General features: G+C 47.1%; 1 protein-coding gene across 3 annotated transcripts in view; it reads left to right on the plus strand.

The window, feature by feature from the left end:
• LOC126521346 (lysine-specific demethylase 5A-like) overlaps nt 1-17,955 on the plus strand; it is a 69,084-nt gene that overhangs the window by 28,912 nt on the left and 22,217 nt on the right. For all 3 annotated transcript variants that reach the window (XM_050170023.3, XM_050170024.3, XM_050170026.2), the window contains 9 exons: nt 25-144; nt 2,211-2,348; nt 3,635-3,873; nt 4,751-5,087; nt 6,934-7,125; nt 7,800-8,222; nt 9,755-9,937; nt 11,586-11,729; nt 12,343-12,514. In XM_050170023.3, the coding sequence (XP_050025980.1) occupies nt 25-144; nt 2,211-2,348; nt 3,635-3,873; nt 4,751-5,087; nt 6,934-7,125; nt 7,800-8,222; nt 9,755-9,937; nt 11,586-11,729; nt 12,343-12,514 (1,948 nt within the window). The remainder of the gene's footprint in view (nt 1-24; nt 145-2,210; nt 2,349-3,634; nt 3,874-4,750; nt 5,088-6,933; nt 7,126-7,799; nt 8,223-9,754; nt 9,938-11,585; nt 11,730-12,342; nt 12,515-17,955) is intronic.

Raw genomic sequence — 17,955 nt, forward strand, 5'->3', positions numbered from 1 at the left:
TTTCTGCCTGTTCTCCTGTTTCAGATATATCGAACAGATCAAAACGCAGGAGAATTTGTAATCACATTCCCCAGATCTTACCATGCTGGCTTCAATCAGGGCTACAACTTTGCTGAAGCTGTCAATTTTGCACCTGCTGACTGGGTATGGCTTTTTGCCCATGTGTCACCGTGTTTATTATTATGTAGGCAGTGTCACCGTGTTTATTATTATGTAGGCCAACACTATCTTTTTATCCTTTTTTTTATTATATCTTCTCAGTGTGTGGGTATTGGATTAGTCAGGCTTATGACTACCTGTATATAGCCATGACTTTTGCATGGAATTTGCAATTGTGCAGCTGATTGACCGTTGACTCTTTCATGTAGTGCCCTAAATTTTATATTATTCTTAGTTACTTTTACTGTCATAGTTGCTGAACATGACTGAAAAAAAAAGGAGGGAAATGGACAGAGCGCTACCATTTTCCTCACTTATTGCGCTGCTTTCCATCACGTCAACACGCGAAGTAGCCCACCAAAGCGTCTTGCTCGACAACTTAGTCCACCTTTGTGCACATGTTGGTGTGAGTGCTCTTAGGTGAAAGTCGTACCTTTTTTGGGGTCCTTTAAATTGGAGGGCTTATGCAAGGGTCTGCCTAGCACTAACATATACAGTACCATATTTACTCGCGTAATCCTCGCACTTTTTTCCCTGAAAATCAACGCGAAGTTTGGGGGTGCGATACTTATGCGGGGAAAATTTTCAAGCAAATGTTTCGGAGTGTTAAATGCAAAGATGAATGGGTACAAGATCAGGATTGTCAGGTCCGCAATTGTAAATATAACGAAAACATTACTTTCAAGCGTAACCTTCGTTATAAAAGTACAAAGTGAACGTAAGCTCAAGCTGCTAAAGCACTTTATTTGTTGCGCGCAACCTCCCCGTCACTACGCGTGTTGCGTACGTCCTGCAGGCAATTGTACTATTCATCAGAGTCCGTGTCGACACTGGAATCGATGGTTTCTTCGTCTTCCGATGGTTTCTGCGTCTTACCAGTCGTCTTGAGTTCGTCGTGCTGCCGTCTCCAATACCGGACGAAAAACTCGTTGACGCCGAAGTGTCTGCTGGCGGTGCGGTTGCCATGTTCCAACCCATACTCAATAGCTTTTAGCTTAAAAGCAGCTGTGTAGCTTGCATAGCGTCCCATGGCGAAGTGGCATAAAGAGCACGGTGCAACACGCGAACAAGGCAAACGAGGCCTACGAGACACCGGAGAGCTGGAGACACCTTCGCAAAATGGCGTAGCGGTGGTGAGTGGCTGAGCGGTAGCGGCGGTGGCAGCGGATGATAGCACAGTACCGCCGCCTAGTAGCACGCGCGCCCAACCATGGCGATCGCTACGACAAGCAGACGGCTCGCTGCAGTAATTTCGGGGGTGCGATGATTATGCGGGGAAAAAAAATTTCCCAATTTTTGATAGCCAATGTGGGGGGTGCGAGCATTACGCGAGTGCGAGCATTATGCAAGTAAATACGGTATATGTAGCATTCTTAACTTCACACACTGTGCTTGTCCATCGTTCTTGGCGCTAGCGGTGCTGGGCCTTGCTGTTGCAACAAGATAATGCATCATTTTCTAAAATTTTGCACAAATCAAGAATTCCATATGTACGTCATAGTATCGCGCCCTCGAATCCAATAGGCACCCAACTATTTTTGGGAGAAGAAAAGTGGCGTATGCCTGTTTCTTGCAACCTGAAAAGAAAAAGAAGCAGAATTTACATTCATAGATGAAAATTTGTTCATTCCTAACGATTGTCATGGTCAGTATCATTACTCGAACAACTTCGCAAACATCGCAAATGTTATGATGGCCAGTATGCCAACTAGCCATTTCGCCAATTGAATGATGAGATGCACACAACGTATTTAAGCATTTTACAGTGTCTGTATAAGGAATGTGTGCATAAGAACTGCAAACAATACTTGCAATTCTGACATCCTTGGCACAGTGCTATATCGTGTTGTACTCGGGCATTCCGATAGTGCATTGAAACTGCTTGTAATCATGGTGACTAAACAAATTACACGCTTGCCTTTGAATGTCTTGAAGTTATTCTACTGAGTTTAAATCCTAGGTGGTTACCGGAGGCATTACTGACGATGTTCCAGGATGCTCGGTTGTTTCAGGTGTGCGTGTGTGTCGCACTTTTCTGTTGTGTTTTGCAGCTCCCCATAGGGCGAGTATGCGTGTCGCACTACAGCATGCTGCGGCGATTCTGCGTCTTCTCGCATGACGAGCTTGTGTGCAAGATGGCGGCCAATCCGGAGCATCTAGACATCAGTCTAGCAGCCTCCACATACCAGGTACCGCCTGAGAAGTTTTTCCCATGGTGCAGGTGTGGGTAACCTTTAGAGCTTGGAAGCTTATCTCGTGCTGGGGGCACACAGCCTAGAACAGAAAGGACCACTAGGTGCTGGTTTCTCACTCCAAACGTTGCACCTGACATTTGTGGCGTTCTCCTCCGTGCTCTTGGAACAAAGGAACGACAACACAGTAGTGCAAACAATCACAAGGGCATTTATTGCACCTTTCATAGATCAATGCCTGCTAGCCGAGTTGCTATTCACAAAGCATGCCGATGGGCGCGCGACAAATCTAGAAAGTCTGACTCACTGCGACCGGATAGCGAGCGAATATGTTCGCCCCATGCTGGATCCCAACGCCTGGTCGTTCGCGCGTACGGTCACGTGAACGGTGGCGTGTTTGAAGGCGGCCACACGAGACGGTCTCGCAGAAGCATGGATCGACGCACGTGCGGCACGGCCCATCCGCACTGCTTGCTGTCCTGCCGCCAAAGAGGAAGCGCCTTGTCTTTCGGCGTCCAAGTAACCCTGCCTGTCGGCGGCGTTAGCAGCGCAACACTCGCGCCATCTCTCGTACTGCGCCTCAACCACTCCGACCGCCGCGGGTGCCAGGCCACGCGAGCCGTGCGGGAAAACAACATATCAGGGGACGCGTGAGAGTCACGCATCCCCACACATTTTACGTCTCCAAGGGCCAACTGTTAGTTTGTCCCATTTAGCAGCCAATCCCGGTGATAGAGGAGGCATGGTTTTACGTAAGCCATTGGTAAAAGGCAAAAACAATTAGAAGAATTGTTACAAAAATAGCTCCAGTGCACCTTGTGCAGCCTGTGCTTTGTTTTGAAGTTATTTTGTTTGCATATAAACGGACTTAAAATGCTTATCGAAAGGTATACCCTTTCTGCAGCCCTCATTTTCACCCTGCTGTGCACAAATCTTTATTGGTGATGTAGGTTGGTAACTTGGCTGGTGCTTTTCCGTGTAATAAGGCTGTGGTGCAACGCCAGCCATGGTAGCCCAGTGGCTATAGTGTTGCGCTTCTGAGCTCAAGGTCCCTAATTTGGTCCCGGCCGCGGTAGCCGCATTTAGATGTGGGCGAAATGCAAGAACTCTTGGTTACTTAGATATAAGTGCATGTCAAAAGAGCTCCACGTGGGCAAAATTATTTTTTGAGTCCCCCACTAAGGCATGCCTCAGGATGTGATTTTGGTTTTGGCATTTAAATTAAAAACCCCAAAATTCAGTTAATTTTATTTTGATTAAGGCTGTGGTACTCCAATTCTCAGGACATGTTGAAGATGGTGGAGACGGAGAGGGAGCAACGGCGGTGCCTGCTGGAGTGGGGCATCACAGATGCGGAGCGCGAGGCATTCGAGCTTCTGCCAGATGATGAGCGGCAGTGTGACTACTGCAAGACGACTTGTTTCCTTTCAGCTGTCACATGCTCATGCAACGGCTCCAAATTGGTCTGCATACCTCATCGGGACCATCTTTGTGATTGCCCGCCTAGCAATCATTGCCTCAGGTTAGATTTCTAAATTTTTTCCTCTGCTATTGGTGGTTGTGCAGCAAATACGCCATTTTTTTGTTCAGCTCGCCGTGATGTCTGGTATTCTCACAGCAACCTGTTAAGAGCTTTGGGGTCACAAGCGTGCTCTTGGGACAAAGGAATGACAGTACACTGTAGAGGAAATAAACCAAAAGGCATTTATTGCACCTTCTATACAACAATGCCAGCTAGATGAATTACAATAGAACATACCAATTTCCAATGACGAATTGAGGAAGTCCAACTCACCGTGCAGGAATATCGAGTGGATGCATTCGCCCCGGCCAATTTACCAGATCCAAGTCATTTGTGGGCACAGTCACACGAACAGAGGCTTGTTTAAACAATTGTATTCATGCATCCCGTTGACCTAAAGCCAAAAAAAGGATGTTGGTTCCCCTTGAGTATCCCTGCCATAACGTGGCATTAGCAGCAGAACACTCACACCATCTCTCATACTACTGCACAATTTGGGGTCTCACCCGTGCTCCTGGGACAAATGAATGACAACACAGTAGTGCAAACAATCACAAGGGCATTTGCACGAATAATTAACCAGTCCAATCCGGTTTTCTGTTGCTATTTAGTGTCCATTTAAGATGATTTTGCTCATCTTTGGCCAGTGAGAATCCCACCATATGAAAGCGTGGTTACAAACTATTGCGTGTGACTTATGACTGAAAACATGCGAGCTGCAAAACACCAGACAATGAATAATGTGCAGCACAGGCATTTGTCCTATGTGTTGATTGTCATCTTCGGTCGCTTTGTTGCATTTCTGGATTTCATATTGAAGACAAAATCTTGAGTGACTAGACCGTCTTGCACCTCTATTGTTGTGACATTTGCACAGGTACCGCTACACGCTAGATGAGCTGCCAGTCATGCTCCACCGCCTGAAGGTCCGGGCGGAATCATTCGATAACTGGGCGATCAAAGTGAAGGCTGCACTGGAGGCCACCGAAGATGAAGACAAGCTGGAGCTTTCTGAGCTGAAGGAATTGGTTCAAGAGGCTGAGGAGAAGCGCTTTCCGCCGACGGAACTGCTTCAGTCGCTGACAAAGGCTGTGCAGGAGTCCGAGAAGACGTCCAGTGTTGCCCAGCAGCTGCTGAGCAAGAAGGTACGCACCCGCAACCGTCAGTCGCAAGATGCCAAGTACACGTCTCGGCTCACCCTCGACGAACTGCAGGTGAGAAGCTTGTAAGCTCTCCGAAAGTTTGGCTGCCTCTTTTTACTGATGGTAATTTAGGTGGTACAGTAAAACAAGACAGTCTTCAGTAGCAGCATCTTAGGAATTGGACAGGCTTGCCAAAGCCGGAGTCACTCATTAACTCCAATTTTTGCAAGCTCAAGCAAGCAAAGTGCAGTCTTTTTTTTTCTTTTCAATCTATTGCCGAGCGGAATTATTTACCACTCGATTGTTTTGAAGCTGATGACCTTTTAGCTGTCCTGGGACACCACTTCTATTAATCTGTGTCATTTTGCTGAGCTGACATGATTGCTCCTGATGATTTCTCTGTTCAAATCACTTGTAATCTTCTTGTGTGATGTGATCCTTCCTGCTGGTGCCAATTCCTAACCTGCAGTACAGTCAAACCCATTTATAACGAACTCTATAGTTCTGCGAAAAGTGGTCGTTGTATGAGTAGTTCATTGCATGTGGTATCGCCCTTTGGCAGTTGCAATTCAACACCCCTTTGTTCCGAAAATAAAATTTTCAGTACCTTCATTTTGGTTTTAACTGCAAGTTTCTGTTAAAACGTCATCTAAAGAATGAAACGCACCGGCATAGCTCCTTCAAAACGGAGCCCAGCTGGTTTTTATCACCTGCTATTTCCAAAGTATGAGCCCATCCCCCGTCATATTTTTCTTTGAGAGCTTGTCATATATTTTACTATCAGTAGGACACGGGTGTATTCTGCATGTACCCAGTTTGGTCGCACTTCTGTGCTTCGGAATTTTGCTTGTGCGCCCTCCTTTTACAGCAAACGGGTCAACACTTGCCCAAATCTGGACTCATTTTCAATAGGCAGGGTCAAAAAGTCTCAAGTGCCATGAAATATGGTCGTTATAACATTCCTAGATATAATAACCTATCGATTATAAGTGGATTCGACTGCATTTTGAAATAAGAAATAAAAATACATTTTACGGGACGGTGAAAAATTGTCTGAATTATCCACATGTCATGTTATCGAATTACCCTGAAAACAATTAACCCTGTCTCATCTGAATTGAGAAAAACATTGAATTGAAAACAAGCGACATAAAAAGCAGAATAGCACATTGTCAGTTCAGACGTTTCTGCATTGTATGTGAATGTGGTCCAGTTAATATTGTGTCAGCCATGTTCTGTCCTCCACACACTATATTTGTGGCAGTAAGGTTGCCAATTCACTGTTCGGAATGTTTGGAGAAGGATATGCTGGTAAAATCCACATTTCTTCTGTTTTGTCCTTGTTCTCATTTAATTTTATTTCATTTCATGTCAGTACTGCAATCTTAACTCCCGAGCCTTATTTATCTACTTTCATAACATGGTGATCTTCGTAATGTAATAATGGAGTAAAGCCAAATTTCAGCTGAAAATTCACCTTGGCGTTTTCCACCCTAATATGCTCCACATGCATTAGATTCATTTGAATCAGCCATCTCCTGACAATGTCTGTACAGTAGAGAGCTCTCTCTCTGTGGGGATGACATGACAGAAAAAACTTAATTCGCAGAGCTCGAGGAGCTTTGCGCAGTTCCAAACTGGGAACTGTTCAAGACGCTTATGGCGCACCTGCACTTTAGGGTCAGAGCCAACCTCCAGAGTCTCACGAAGCCCTAGTTGAAATGGCAGTGGCATTCTAAACAGGATGAAGTTAGGACTCAAGATTACTAAGTAATGTCCGAGAAAGTGCACAGTGTGAGAAAATTTGGGAAACTTTGCAACAATATGTGGCAGTGTTGCAGAGGTACCTGGCTTCTTGTAATTTGTGCAGCGGACCCTTCACTGAAATAAAGCATGTCATTGTAATGGTAACTTGCAGGTATTCTACGAGCAGCTCTGCAAGTTGCCCTGTGTGATCAAGGAGTCGGCAATGATTCGGGATCTTGTGGACAGAGTTGTCGACTTCCAAAGCAGTGCCCGTGACCTGCTCACCTTGGATGAGATGGGCGAGTCGTGGCGCCTAGAGAAGCTTCTCGAAGCAGGCCTCAACTTGGACATGGATCTGCCAGAGGTGCATTTCGGTTGCTATGCTGTTCCTTAGTAGAACCATGGGCCTTGTGCCATTTATTCTACAGCTCTTGGGCAACATTAAGCTTGCCATTGAACATTTTGAACATAACTGTTGAAATTAGTTGTGTGGAGATTAAAAAATGTTCGTAGAATAAGCACAAAATCGTGGGATCCGCATTTCAATGGGTGTGAAATGCAAAAATGCCCATGTCCCATGCTTTGGAGTTTAGAGATCCCCTGGTGGTCAAAATTAATCGGGACTCGCCCACTACAGCGTACCTCATAACCAAGTCGTGGTTTTCAACACGTAAAACGCCAAAATTAATTCATTCCTGAGTAAATTGGAAATAAGAAAAAATTCTGTATTTGAGAAATTATGTTGTGGTGTTATTAGAAATAGCTATGCAGACAGGTTGCATACACTTAGAAAAAAAAATTAATAAGTTGTCAGCAATACCTCGAATCTTCTTTGAACACTTATTCAGTCAGATTCCTTCAGTCCGATTCATGCCTAAGGCCATGAGTGGCCACTGATGCTGTGTTCATATTTCGAGAACTCTCTATTGACACCCCCCATATTGTAAAGCCAAAAGCTAAATGAAGTGCAAGATTGTTCAAAGCCTGCTCATGCCGAATCTCGGGGCCTCAGCTGCTTGCTGCCTGATGTATGTGCAGGTGCCACAGCTGAAGCAGAAAGTGCAGCAGGCTCAATGGCTAGAGGAAGTGCAGGCCACCCTGCTGCCACAGCCACAGCCACAGCCGCAGTCGGAGGTGCAGTCGGAGGCGCAGCCGCAAGGGGAGAGGGATCCACCGACACTGGATGAGCTGCGCCGCCTGCTCGCAGCTGGGGTTGCCATACCCCCTCACCCAGTTTCTGAGCGTGCCTTGGCTGAGCTGCAAGGTCTCCTGACAGCGTCTGAACGGTGGGAGGAGCGCGCAAAAACTTGTCTGCAGGCACAGCCACGCCAAACACTGGCTGCTTGTGAGGCACTGGCCGACGAAGGAGTCGCTATTCCTGTCCACCTGCCGAGCCTCGCAGCCCTGAAGGATGCCATCCGCAGGGCGAACGAGTGGGGTGCCCGTGCTGAGGCCCTTCAGGTACCAGATGTTTAGAAAAAGTACATAGCCGAAAGTTACATTCACATTGGTGCATTGTGGAGTTCGTGCAACCAATTTTGTTGCACACACTTGAAAAAGTACTGTTTTAGCTTAGTTGCTTGCTGCTCGATTTTTCAGCTCCACTACTGTAGTTGCAAAGCTGTCGAACCAATCAGTTGCATAGAAGCAGGATTTCCGAATATGATGACAGTTACTTGACATGGCAGTGGTGGCGGGAATAAATGTCTCGCGACTAGAGCAGTTAACATTTCGGTGTAGCAATGAACAGGTTGCGCTTGTTAGTGGGAAGTTAGGTTGCCTTGAGTCACTCCAGTGTCTTTAGTCCTGATCAGTTGCGGGACCTCTGTCATTCGCTGGTGTGAGTGCCGTCTCACCACAACTGTGGCAAAAGTAGGCATGGATCTCTCTGATGGTACTGCTGTCGCCAGGGCTGGCCTGCTGTAAGAGTTCCTGTAATATAGATATTTCAGAAATGCTCAGGCTGTACGATCAGCTTTCGGAAAGGGTCGAGAGACACACCAGCATAGTTTGATTCGTCATCTTCTGCATGCACCGCTTCCTGAGGAACACACCCTAATTTTTAAGTGTGCTTCTCTGCATTTCAGATTTACCCAACTTATAGCAGTGCCACTTACAGTTGAGATTGAGATGGAAGTGCTAGCTGCACATGTCAACGCTTGTCTCTTGCATGTGGTTGCATCACAAGAGCAACATCTACATTTTCCAAGTCATAAAATAAGCGAATTCTGCTCGTACATGTTAATGGCAAAAATGTGCACTTCCATTATCTTGCAAAGCTAGCTTATGAAAAGGTATTATTCTGCGCGCCTTATCCCACAGGAATAAAACTGAAGAGTCAACTGCATCAATGCAAAATTTGTTTTCTGGGTCTAAATTTATAGCACCATAACCTTATGTATCTGCTTGTTGTTCTTCTCTAGATATTACAACGCACTTCCACTTTAAGTGAACTTGTTCTGCATCCAGTTGGTCGAGTTTTGTGAAAAAGTGACAGTGTAGAAGAAGTCAGGTTCAGTGATGCTAAAAAGTGATCACATTCATCTGCTTCCTTGTTAATGTTTCTCCCTCTCCTGCAAAGTGAGCCTTCATAACAAGTCCACTGGCTGCTCCACAATAAGAGTGTATTGACTCAGCCATAGTTATAATAATGCTACCTTGGAGCACCTATGGCACAAAGATTGTGCAAACTGTCTCCCCCAATTTAGCCCTGTTCAGCAGTGCATTGTAAAGCTTGAGTACAGCTGTAGCTTGTCAGTCGAAATTTCATGGGACTGAAGTCTCATTCATTATAATGTCAATTCATCATCATAGGAACCATTCGAGAAATGCCTACTCAGCAAACAGTCCCGTTTGGTTTGCTGGTGAAATGTTGTGATGATGCACAGAAAAGAACAGTGCACTGTCCATGCCAGTTTCACATTTCTCCACTCCCATTTGTTCGTAAGATGGTGGCACAGGACTATCTCCAACTTTGCTATCTGCTGTTTCAGGGCTCAGAGTCCAAATACCCTTACCTAGAGAGCCTGGAGAACCTGTTGCAGAAAGGCCGACCAATCCCGGTGCGCCTGGAGCAGCTGCCCCAGCTGGAGTCTCAGGTGGCTGCAGCCAAGGCCTGGAAGGAGCGCACGGCGCGCACTTTCCTCAAGAAGAACTCTGCCTACTCCCTGCTTGAGGCGTGTACTAGTTGCCCTACTCTGCATTATCAACACTATTTTTTATTGCTGCATATCAGTGGGGGCAGAACGCAAAAACAAAAGTGCACCATGCTTTGAGTGCACATTAAGGAACCCCTGGTGGTTGAAATTGGTGTGCAGCCTTCTACTACAGTCGAGTTTCAATAATTCGAACTTGAAGGAGCCCGAAAATTTGTTCGCATTAAAAGGACTTGTTCTTGAAGTATTCGTGCACCATAGCACAATACACAAGCGGTGTGAGTCGTGAAATATCACGATGCACAAGCACACAGCGAGTGAGTACCACCAAACTGCCCATGCCAGCCAATGCTCGCTTCCTGATAATGGCAGAAAACGAAAGTTCAAGGAGGGGACTAAGTTGGCGCCAGGCCAGCTGGGCTGGCAGTGCAGGCATGGAGGCAGCCGCGCGCAGAGACCATTGAAAGAGAAAAAGAGGAAGGTGGAAAGAGGAAAGGCAGGAGGGAAGTGTATTTGCTTTCCTGCCAGCTTGCTGGATGGTGCTAGTTCCACCAAAGCAGCGCAGTTGCTGAGGCCGTACTGGGCCTCCGCTGCTGCTTCCCTCTACATGCTCGTGTGTTTTTTCCTTCGTCTGCTGACAGATCGGTGCTGTGTTTACGTTCTTCATCCTGCGTTCTTAATGCGAGTCATATCTTATCAAGATGACGAAGTCGTTGCCACTTATCATAATCACATTGGTGTGCTCCCTTCTGTTGTAGCGTTGCCGCATTCAAAAGACAAGGAGAGTGAGGTACTGGATGTTGCCTTCGCATCCTTGTATTCAGGGTCTGTCTTGTACAGAATTGGATATGGCACACTGTCTCCAACAAAATTTCCATTGAGGCGTCTCGATTTAGACGCATTATTGTAAAAGCAAACGAGACCAACCAAGCCAACCAGTACAAGTGCAAGCAAGAGCTGACGCAAGCAGATGATAGTGCAAAACAAGCTGTCCGGCTGAACCACACGCCACTATGAACAGAACGGTCAGGCGGGTCCTCATGATACCAGTTTCCCACGCATAGTAGTAGGGGCCACTGTAGGGGCCACTCTTATTGGTCTCCGCTGCTCGCTTGCTGCCGCAGCGAGCCACAAAAAATTGGCCCCGGACAGATCCCTCCCGCGACACGCGTTCTGCCACTAGTGTGGCTGGGGCATTACAGTGCGATGCAGAAACGGCCACCTTGCCATTTGAGAGAGAGTGAAATTTCTGCCACTTTTCTTTCTTGCCCCCCCCCCCCCCCACACACACACACACACACACACACACGCGGTGTTAGGTCACTCGTGAGCCTTTCATCTATGGCAAGGTCAGAACAATGCTGGTCGGAGGTGCCACCACGTGATTTGGTGAGCTGCAAAGAGCATTGTCAGAGTGTGGTATGTTTAAATTAACCGTCGAGAATGCTTGTGCGTTCGAATTACCGGGCATTTTTGCCCATAGTAGTATACATAACTTAACGGGACCATGGTGTCAGTTCGAATAAACTGGAAGTTCGAATTAACGAGATTCGACTGTGTGAAATTCTGCACCGTACATCTTTATACAACCTCATCTTCGGACTGTAGTCGTCTCTTGCTTGTCGTAAAGTTTATGACAATGTGGCGCACACTTGGGAACATGCTGCAGGTGTTGTCACCTCGCCGAGACATTGGCATCTATCAGGTCACTGCACGAGGCAAAAAGAAACGTATGCGTGATGGACCACCATTGCCAGAGAAGGAAGAGCCACCAGAGATCAAAGTGGAAGAGGCCAAGGATGCGGCCAGCATTGTAAGTCTTGGAAAAAGCAACTGGGCGTTGTCATGTGTGGCACTTCTCTGCTTAATTTCTTTTTAAGAGAGATTGCACTTAGAATTGCCAAAGTAACTGTGAAAATTTGAAGTTTGTCATTGTGTACTGAAACTTTGATATGTCTATTTTTAGTGAGCCTTACCTTGTCTCTAAATTACAGAATACTGAGTTACCAGAAACATAAGCATGAACAGCTGGGTTGGTGGTGCCATCTTGCAGCACTGAGCCTAACCAGAGCGAATACATAAGTACTATTGCAGTAACTAACCAGTTCTGCTTATTTGGTGGTGTAAAGTGTGGGCAGCGATGGGGTCAATATGCAGTCTTTTACTTTCCCTTGATGTTTGTGCCCATGTAACACAAGAATGTTTCTAATGAGTCATGGTTGGACAAAATATTGCATGTCAGTACCAGTATTGCTACTGCTATCGACAGCTCCACTAACCTGGTATTCTGTAAAGGATAATACACATATGTGGACAAGCCAAAACTCTATTAGTACATTTTCCTGTACGAATGTTTTTCTGTCAGAGATAAGTGGTAACTGCACGGGTTAATGGTGATGCACCCATATTTGGTCTAATCACGCCAGGTGGCTGCTTTCAAAGAGTCCGGTGCACAGGAACTGGAGAGCATGAAGCAACTACGTGCACACAATTTGCGGAAGCGCCTCGAGGACACAGGCCAGGCGCGCTACTGCACCTGCCACAATTTATTCGGAGGCCACATGCTTCAGTGTGAGCTCTGCAAGGACTGGTTCCATGGTGATTATACCCTCTCTCTTCCTTTTCCCTGCAATGGCAGGAGTGGGCTGCCTTGTAAAGTTTCGTAAAGTTTCATGAAGAGTTTGGTATAGCCATAAAGTCAATGGAACCGCGTTTGATATAACATGGTTCAACTGTAACAGCCTGTTCGGAGCACTAGCTGAGGTAAACAGAACAATGAGAAAAAGAATCCTGCGCAGCAAATGTGGTGAACGTATAGTTTCATTGATTAGGTATTAGGTTGTTTCACAACACTCTAGCAGTGGTCTACATGCTGTGTATAGGAACAGCTACCGTATTTACACGATTGTAAGTCGACCCCCCCCATATCGCATGCGACAGGAGAAAAAAAAAAATAAAGAAAGAACATACCCGAGGGCGCATTCGATAACACAAATTTATTACTAGCTGACATGGTCACTGGACTACTCGTCTTCACTAGTGCTGCCATCGTCATCGCTGCTACAGTCCCACAGCGCGTCGTCGTCCAGCGAAATTCCGCATTTGGCAAATGACTCCACCACGACATCTTGTGGAACAGCAGCCCATGCTGAATGCACCCAACCATACGCAGCCATCAGGGAGGCTCTTTTGACAGGTCCGATTGGTGTAAGTTTGCAGTCTTCTGCCGCCAGCCACTCGTACTCATGGCGGAGCAGGTCCTTAAAAGGCGAAGCTCTGGGCTTGTTCCATGACGATGTCACACTTCACTGGCAGGGACTGATCACGCATTTCAGTGACGTACGCCGCAAGCCTGGCCTACAGCTTCAGAGAGCGTCCAGACTTTGGCACGTGGGAAATTGCTCACTTGCCGTCGCAGGTGAAAATTTCGCTTCACTGCAGTCGCCACTCTCGCACCACCCGTTCAGAAACATCGAACTTGCAGCTTGCTGCGCAGTGATTTGTTTCTTCGGCCTAAAGGAAGGCAGCCTTCTTGAATGCTGCTGTGAACGAGGGCCGAATGATTAATGGGCCTGGAGCGCTCATGACGACTGAGGAAGCATGGAAGTAGCACGTAGCCAGCGGTCAAGTGGAACAAGTCACACCAATGCCTTTGGTCAAACTAAGAGCATAGAGAAAGCTAAGAGCTACAGGGAAAGAGAAACACGTGAGCAGTGTCTGCTCTCCCGTTAACTACCGTTACTCCCCAAAAGTGCCGCCGTTCTGAGGGTGTTGCCGCGAATGGAACAGCGGCGCTTCCATCAACTATCGACACCCCCATGAATGTTGTGTGCACTGTAAAACTCTCAGAAATGTTGGAAAATCCTTCTGAAAAGCAAACAAACACGCGGGATAGCGAAAAGCTACGGGTAGGGCCATAGAGCTAACATAAAATTGTAACCACATTGTAGCTCCCGTTGGTGTCACTTTTTTGGCGGTGCTATGTGTTGGTTTCGATTGTAAGTCGACCCCCCCCCCCCACTTCAGATTCTCAAATAAAAAAAAAAAATATAGGTCGACTTACAATCATCTAAATATGGTAAGCGTTGTTATTAGAAGAAAGTGGCTCCGATTATGTACTATTGAACCTCAATATAATGAAGTCAGTAAATTAGCAGTTTGCTTTGCTATATTGAAATTTAATCTTTTATGCAAATAACTTGGAATTAGTACATTTGCCAATGGATTTTTCTTATGCAGAAGGGGCCACAAAATTTTCCAAATTATCATACAATCAGAAAAAGGCAAATTTGAATGAAAAACGGGTTTAATTTCATGGAAAAAGAGAATGACCCTCGAAGGGTTAAGCGGTATCCAAATTCATGGCACTGCTGCAATATTCCGAGTGTGTGTCGGGTATTTCATGGTCTGAAATAATGGCATTTTGCGTTTACAACAGCACAGCATGGTGTGATGTCAAAAGACTGCTTTTGGTGATCTCCAGTGTCACCATTCGTTCTCAAATAAGCACAACATACGAAATGCATGGAAGAAAGTGACTTGTGTTCTGTGGAGTTCAGTTTAGAATGTCAAAGCCTAGGTAGTTGGACAGCCAGCTCCAGAACACCCACTGTCCCCTTACTGGGGCACTGATATGAGACACCATGCACCAAGAGCATGGGTGGTGATGTCACATATTATTATTTCATACTGTAAGCCTTACAAAGGCTCATACAGGAGTAGGTACGTATAATACAGGCAAAGAATGTCAAACAAAACATATCAAAACATGTAAATGGAAGACTTGCCATACACTAACGTAGTTAATATTGTTAACCTAGAAGCTTTTGGAAATGGAGTGAGTGTCTTTTTATTCTGGAAATGAACAAAGGGAAAAAAAGCACATACAGTTGAACCCTGATTATACGACTTTCTCCGGACAGCGAAAAAGCGTCGTAAAATGCAGGCGTCGTAAAATCCGAACATAAATTATGCCTATAAAAATACTACTTATTTCGCGTGACGGATTTATGAGAAACTTCAATGTAAACTACTAACATACTCTTCAGGGCTTGGAAACCCAAATTACCAAAATAGTAAATGCAATAAGAATTAATGCTGCAGTACAGGTACCAATCATGCTTTATTCAAATGAACCTTTACGGCACTCCACTGCTGCGATTCCCGCCAGCCAGCGTGAACATTAAAAAAGGTCGGTAAGTTTCTTTTGGACCTTCTTTAATCCATGAACCAAGAGCTTTCGCTCGCGTTTGGCAACGACCAAAAGGAGGTCCTCTGCGGCGGCGCGTGGACAGATGAAGTTACGGAGGCCGTCTATGTGCCGTAGCACCTCGGCAAATGTGGTAGGCACAGGCACGACATCTGTGGCGTCGTCGTCGTCCTCGTCCAATGTCGCAACGGTGTCGGCACTGGGCAGCGCTTCCTCGGTGGCATCATCGGCCTTCACATACTCAGCGAAGGTCGTGGTGAGGTTTGAACCCTCGAAATCGTTGTTGGCGAAGCCTGCATCAGCCTCGAACGTCATCGAGGTTTTTGCGTCCCGAGCAGAGGAGGCAGTCTCTCGCTTGAAGCCACAGTGCTTGAATGAGTTAGCAATTGTGCTTCGCAACACTGTGTTCCACGAACTGGCAATAAAATGCATGGCGTCGAGCACAGTGATCTTTTTTTCCGACTCGCTGCACTTCATGGCCGCCAGCCGACGCTGCACTAACCGCTTCCGGTACCCTTGCTCGACGCACTTAATGATGCTGGCATCCAGCGGCTGCAGCCGGCTTGTGCAGTTGGGCAAAAAGAAGCAACCTTTATGTTCTTCAGACTGGACGTATCGGGTAGGTAGCACAGTGCATTGTCCATGAAAAGCAATATTTTCCTCGCCTTAGCACCCATTTTGTTATCCAGCTGCTGCAAAATATTGCTGAAGAGTGAAGATGTCATCCATGCCTTTTTGTTGAAGTTGTAGCTGCACGGCAGCGTCTTCAAGTTCTTAAAGCACCGTGGCTTTGCAAACTTTCCAACAACGAGCACGGGCAGCCTCTTGGAACCGTCCTCATTAGCACAGAATAGTGCCGTCACACGCTCTTTACTATGCTTGCCACCATGACAGCTGTCACCCTTACACGCAAGGGTTTGCTCGGGCTGCATATGGTAAAAAATACCGCTTTCATCGGTGTAGAAAACGTCGCAGGGCCTGTATGCAGCAATCATCTCCGGCAACGACTCTATCCACCCGTTCACCGTCGAAACGTCTACGGAAGTGCTTTCTCCGGAGGAGCGGCTGTACACAATCCTTTTTAGTTTTTTAAAGCGATCCAGCCACCCGTTCTATGCCTGAAAGTCGTCGATGCCCAGACGCAATGCCACAAGGTTCCGCCTTTTCTTTTAGAATGGCGTCGTCAACGTTGATCACAGAGCTCTGTGCTTGATGCAGCCACTTGACGAGAACTTTTTCTAACTTCTCATGCTGTCCTTCTTTTGCCGCTTTCCACTTGAGCCCGAACTTGTTGGCATTCTGCAATATCACCGCTTTGTTTGCCAGGATCGTCTTAAGCAAAGATTCGGGTATCTTAAGGTCCCGGGCAATGCTGGCTTTCGTGGCTCCATGCCGCTTTTCCACTTCCTTGATGATATTCAGCGTATCACCGAGCGACAGAACTGTCCGCTTTCGGGACATCGTGCGTCACGTTGCTCCACACAACTCCAAACCTCCGCTGAACGCTGGTCGCTATGATTACGACGAAGAACACGTACGTTAAGCCTAGGCCTCTCCACGCTACCTTGTCGGCGATCTGCTGCTGGGAAACTGGAAGAAGAGAAACGCTTCCCCAACGCGACGAGAGGCAATGCCGCCGAGAAGAGAGGGAGAAAGTGATTGTGGAGAAAAGGCGCTATTTCAGCACAGCGAATGTCGTGGCCAGCTACTGATGGGGGAGAGAGAAACGAACGAGGCAGGGAAGAAAGCTGTGCCAGAGCGAACCGGTCGAGCGGTGTCAAGTACTCCGCATGCGTAGAGACGGAGCAAGGAAAGAGAACCCGCAGCACTTTTCTTTCGTCCGCCGTTCCGTCCCGTGCTTCGCGATGGTTGTCATATAATGCGGGTCAGGCATAAAATTGCATCACATAACCGGGGTTTTTAATGCATTGTTTCTATGGGGACTTCACCAGGACTGAGCTAATCCGTTGTAAAACCCGGGTCGTCGCGAAACTGGGGGACGTATAATCAGGGTTTCACTGTATATACAGTAGAACCTCGCTGTTACGTTCCTCACTGCTGCGTTTTCCCGGCTGCTATGTCGTTTTCATCCGGTCCCGGCATAGCTTCCATAGGATCCAATGTATAAGGAACCCCGCTGTTACGTAGTAGCTGTGAAAACGTTCCCGCGTGATACGTCGCAACTTAGCGCCGCGAACCCACCTGGGCTAAAGTAGGCAACACACTCCAACCGCCCTTTTGGCTTTTGATGAGTTTTGGCCGGGCTTGGCCGGGCTTGGCTATGGAACTGGCTGCAAGAAGCTGCACGCCAGTTCGAGAGGCCGCCACTAAGTGGCCATTCGTGAAAAATGCTCTCACTATCATCACGGTGATTATGGTCACCGCATGGTTGTTGGACGGGTCGACTCACAGAGGAAGGAAACTCAGGAGAGGCCCTGACGTCACTCTTTGTGAAGCTAAAGTGAAACCGGAAGTTGGCGTTGCTCCGCCTATCGGGCCAGCTCTCCTCTCTTGTTTACATTTCTCCCACGCCACGCTGCGCGCAACCGGGCTGCTCGGACGCGTGCGCTCCGCATCAATACTAATCAATCGTTAGCACGTTAGCATGATTACGCCAAAGAGCAAAATTTCCCGCGGATATTCCTTCGTCCGTTGCCATTGCCGTGGCGCGGTGACGTCGAGGAGCACGGGCCGCATGATGCCGGGGAGTTGCCAAATCCTAGCTTTGGAGAAGCCGTTGCGGCTCTGGACCTCCTCCGCAGGTACGTTGCACCTCACAGCGACGCTGACAGCAATGCGGCCTTCTAGGCTATTGAGAAACGTGTGGCGA

The sequence above is a fragment of the Dermacentor andersoni genome, chromosome 6, assembly GCF_023375885.2.
Source record: "Dermacentor andersoni chromosome 6, qqDerAnde1_hic_scaffold, whole genome shotgun sequence".
Classification (NCBI taxonomy): Eukaryota; Metazoa; Arthropoda; class Arachnida; order Ixodida; family Ixodidae; genus Dermacentor; species Dermacentor andersoni.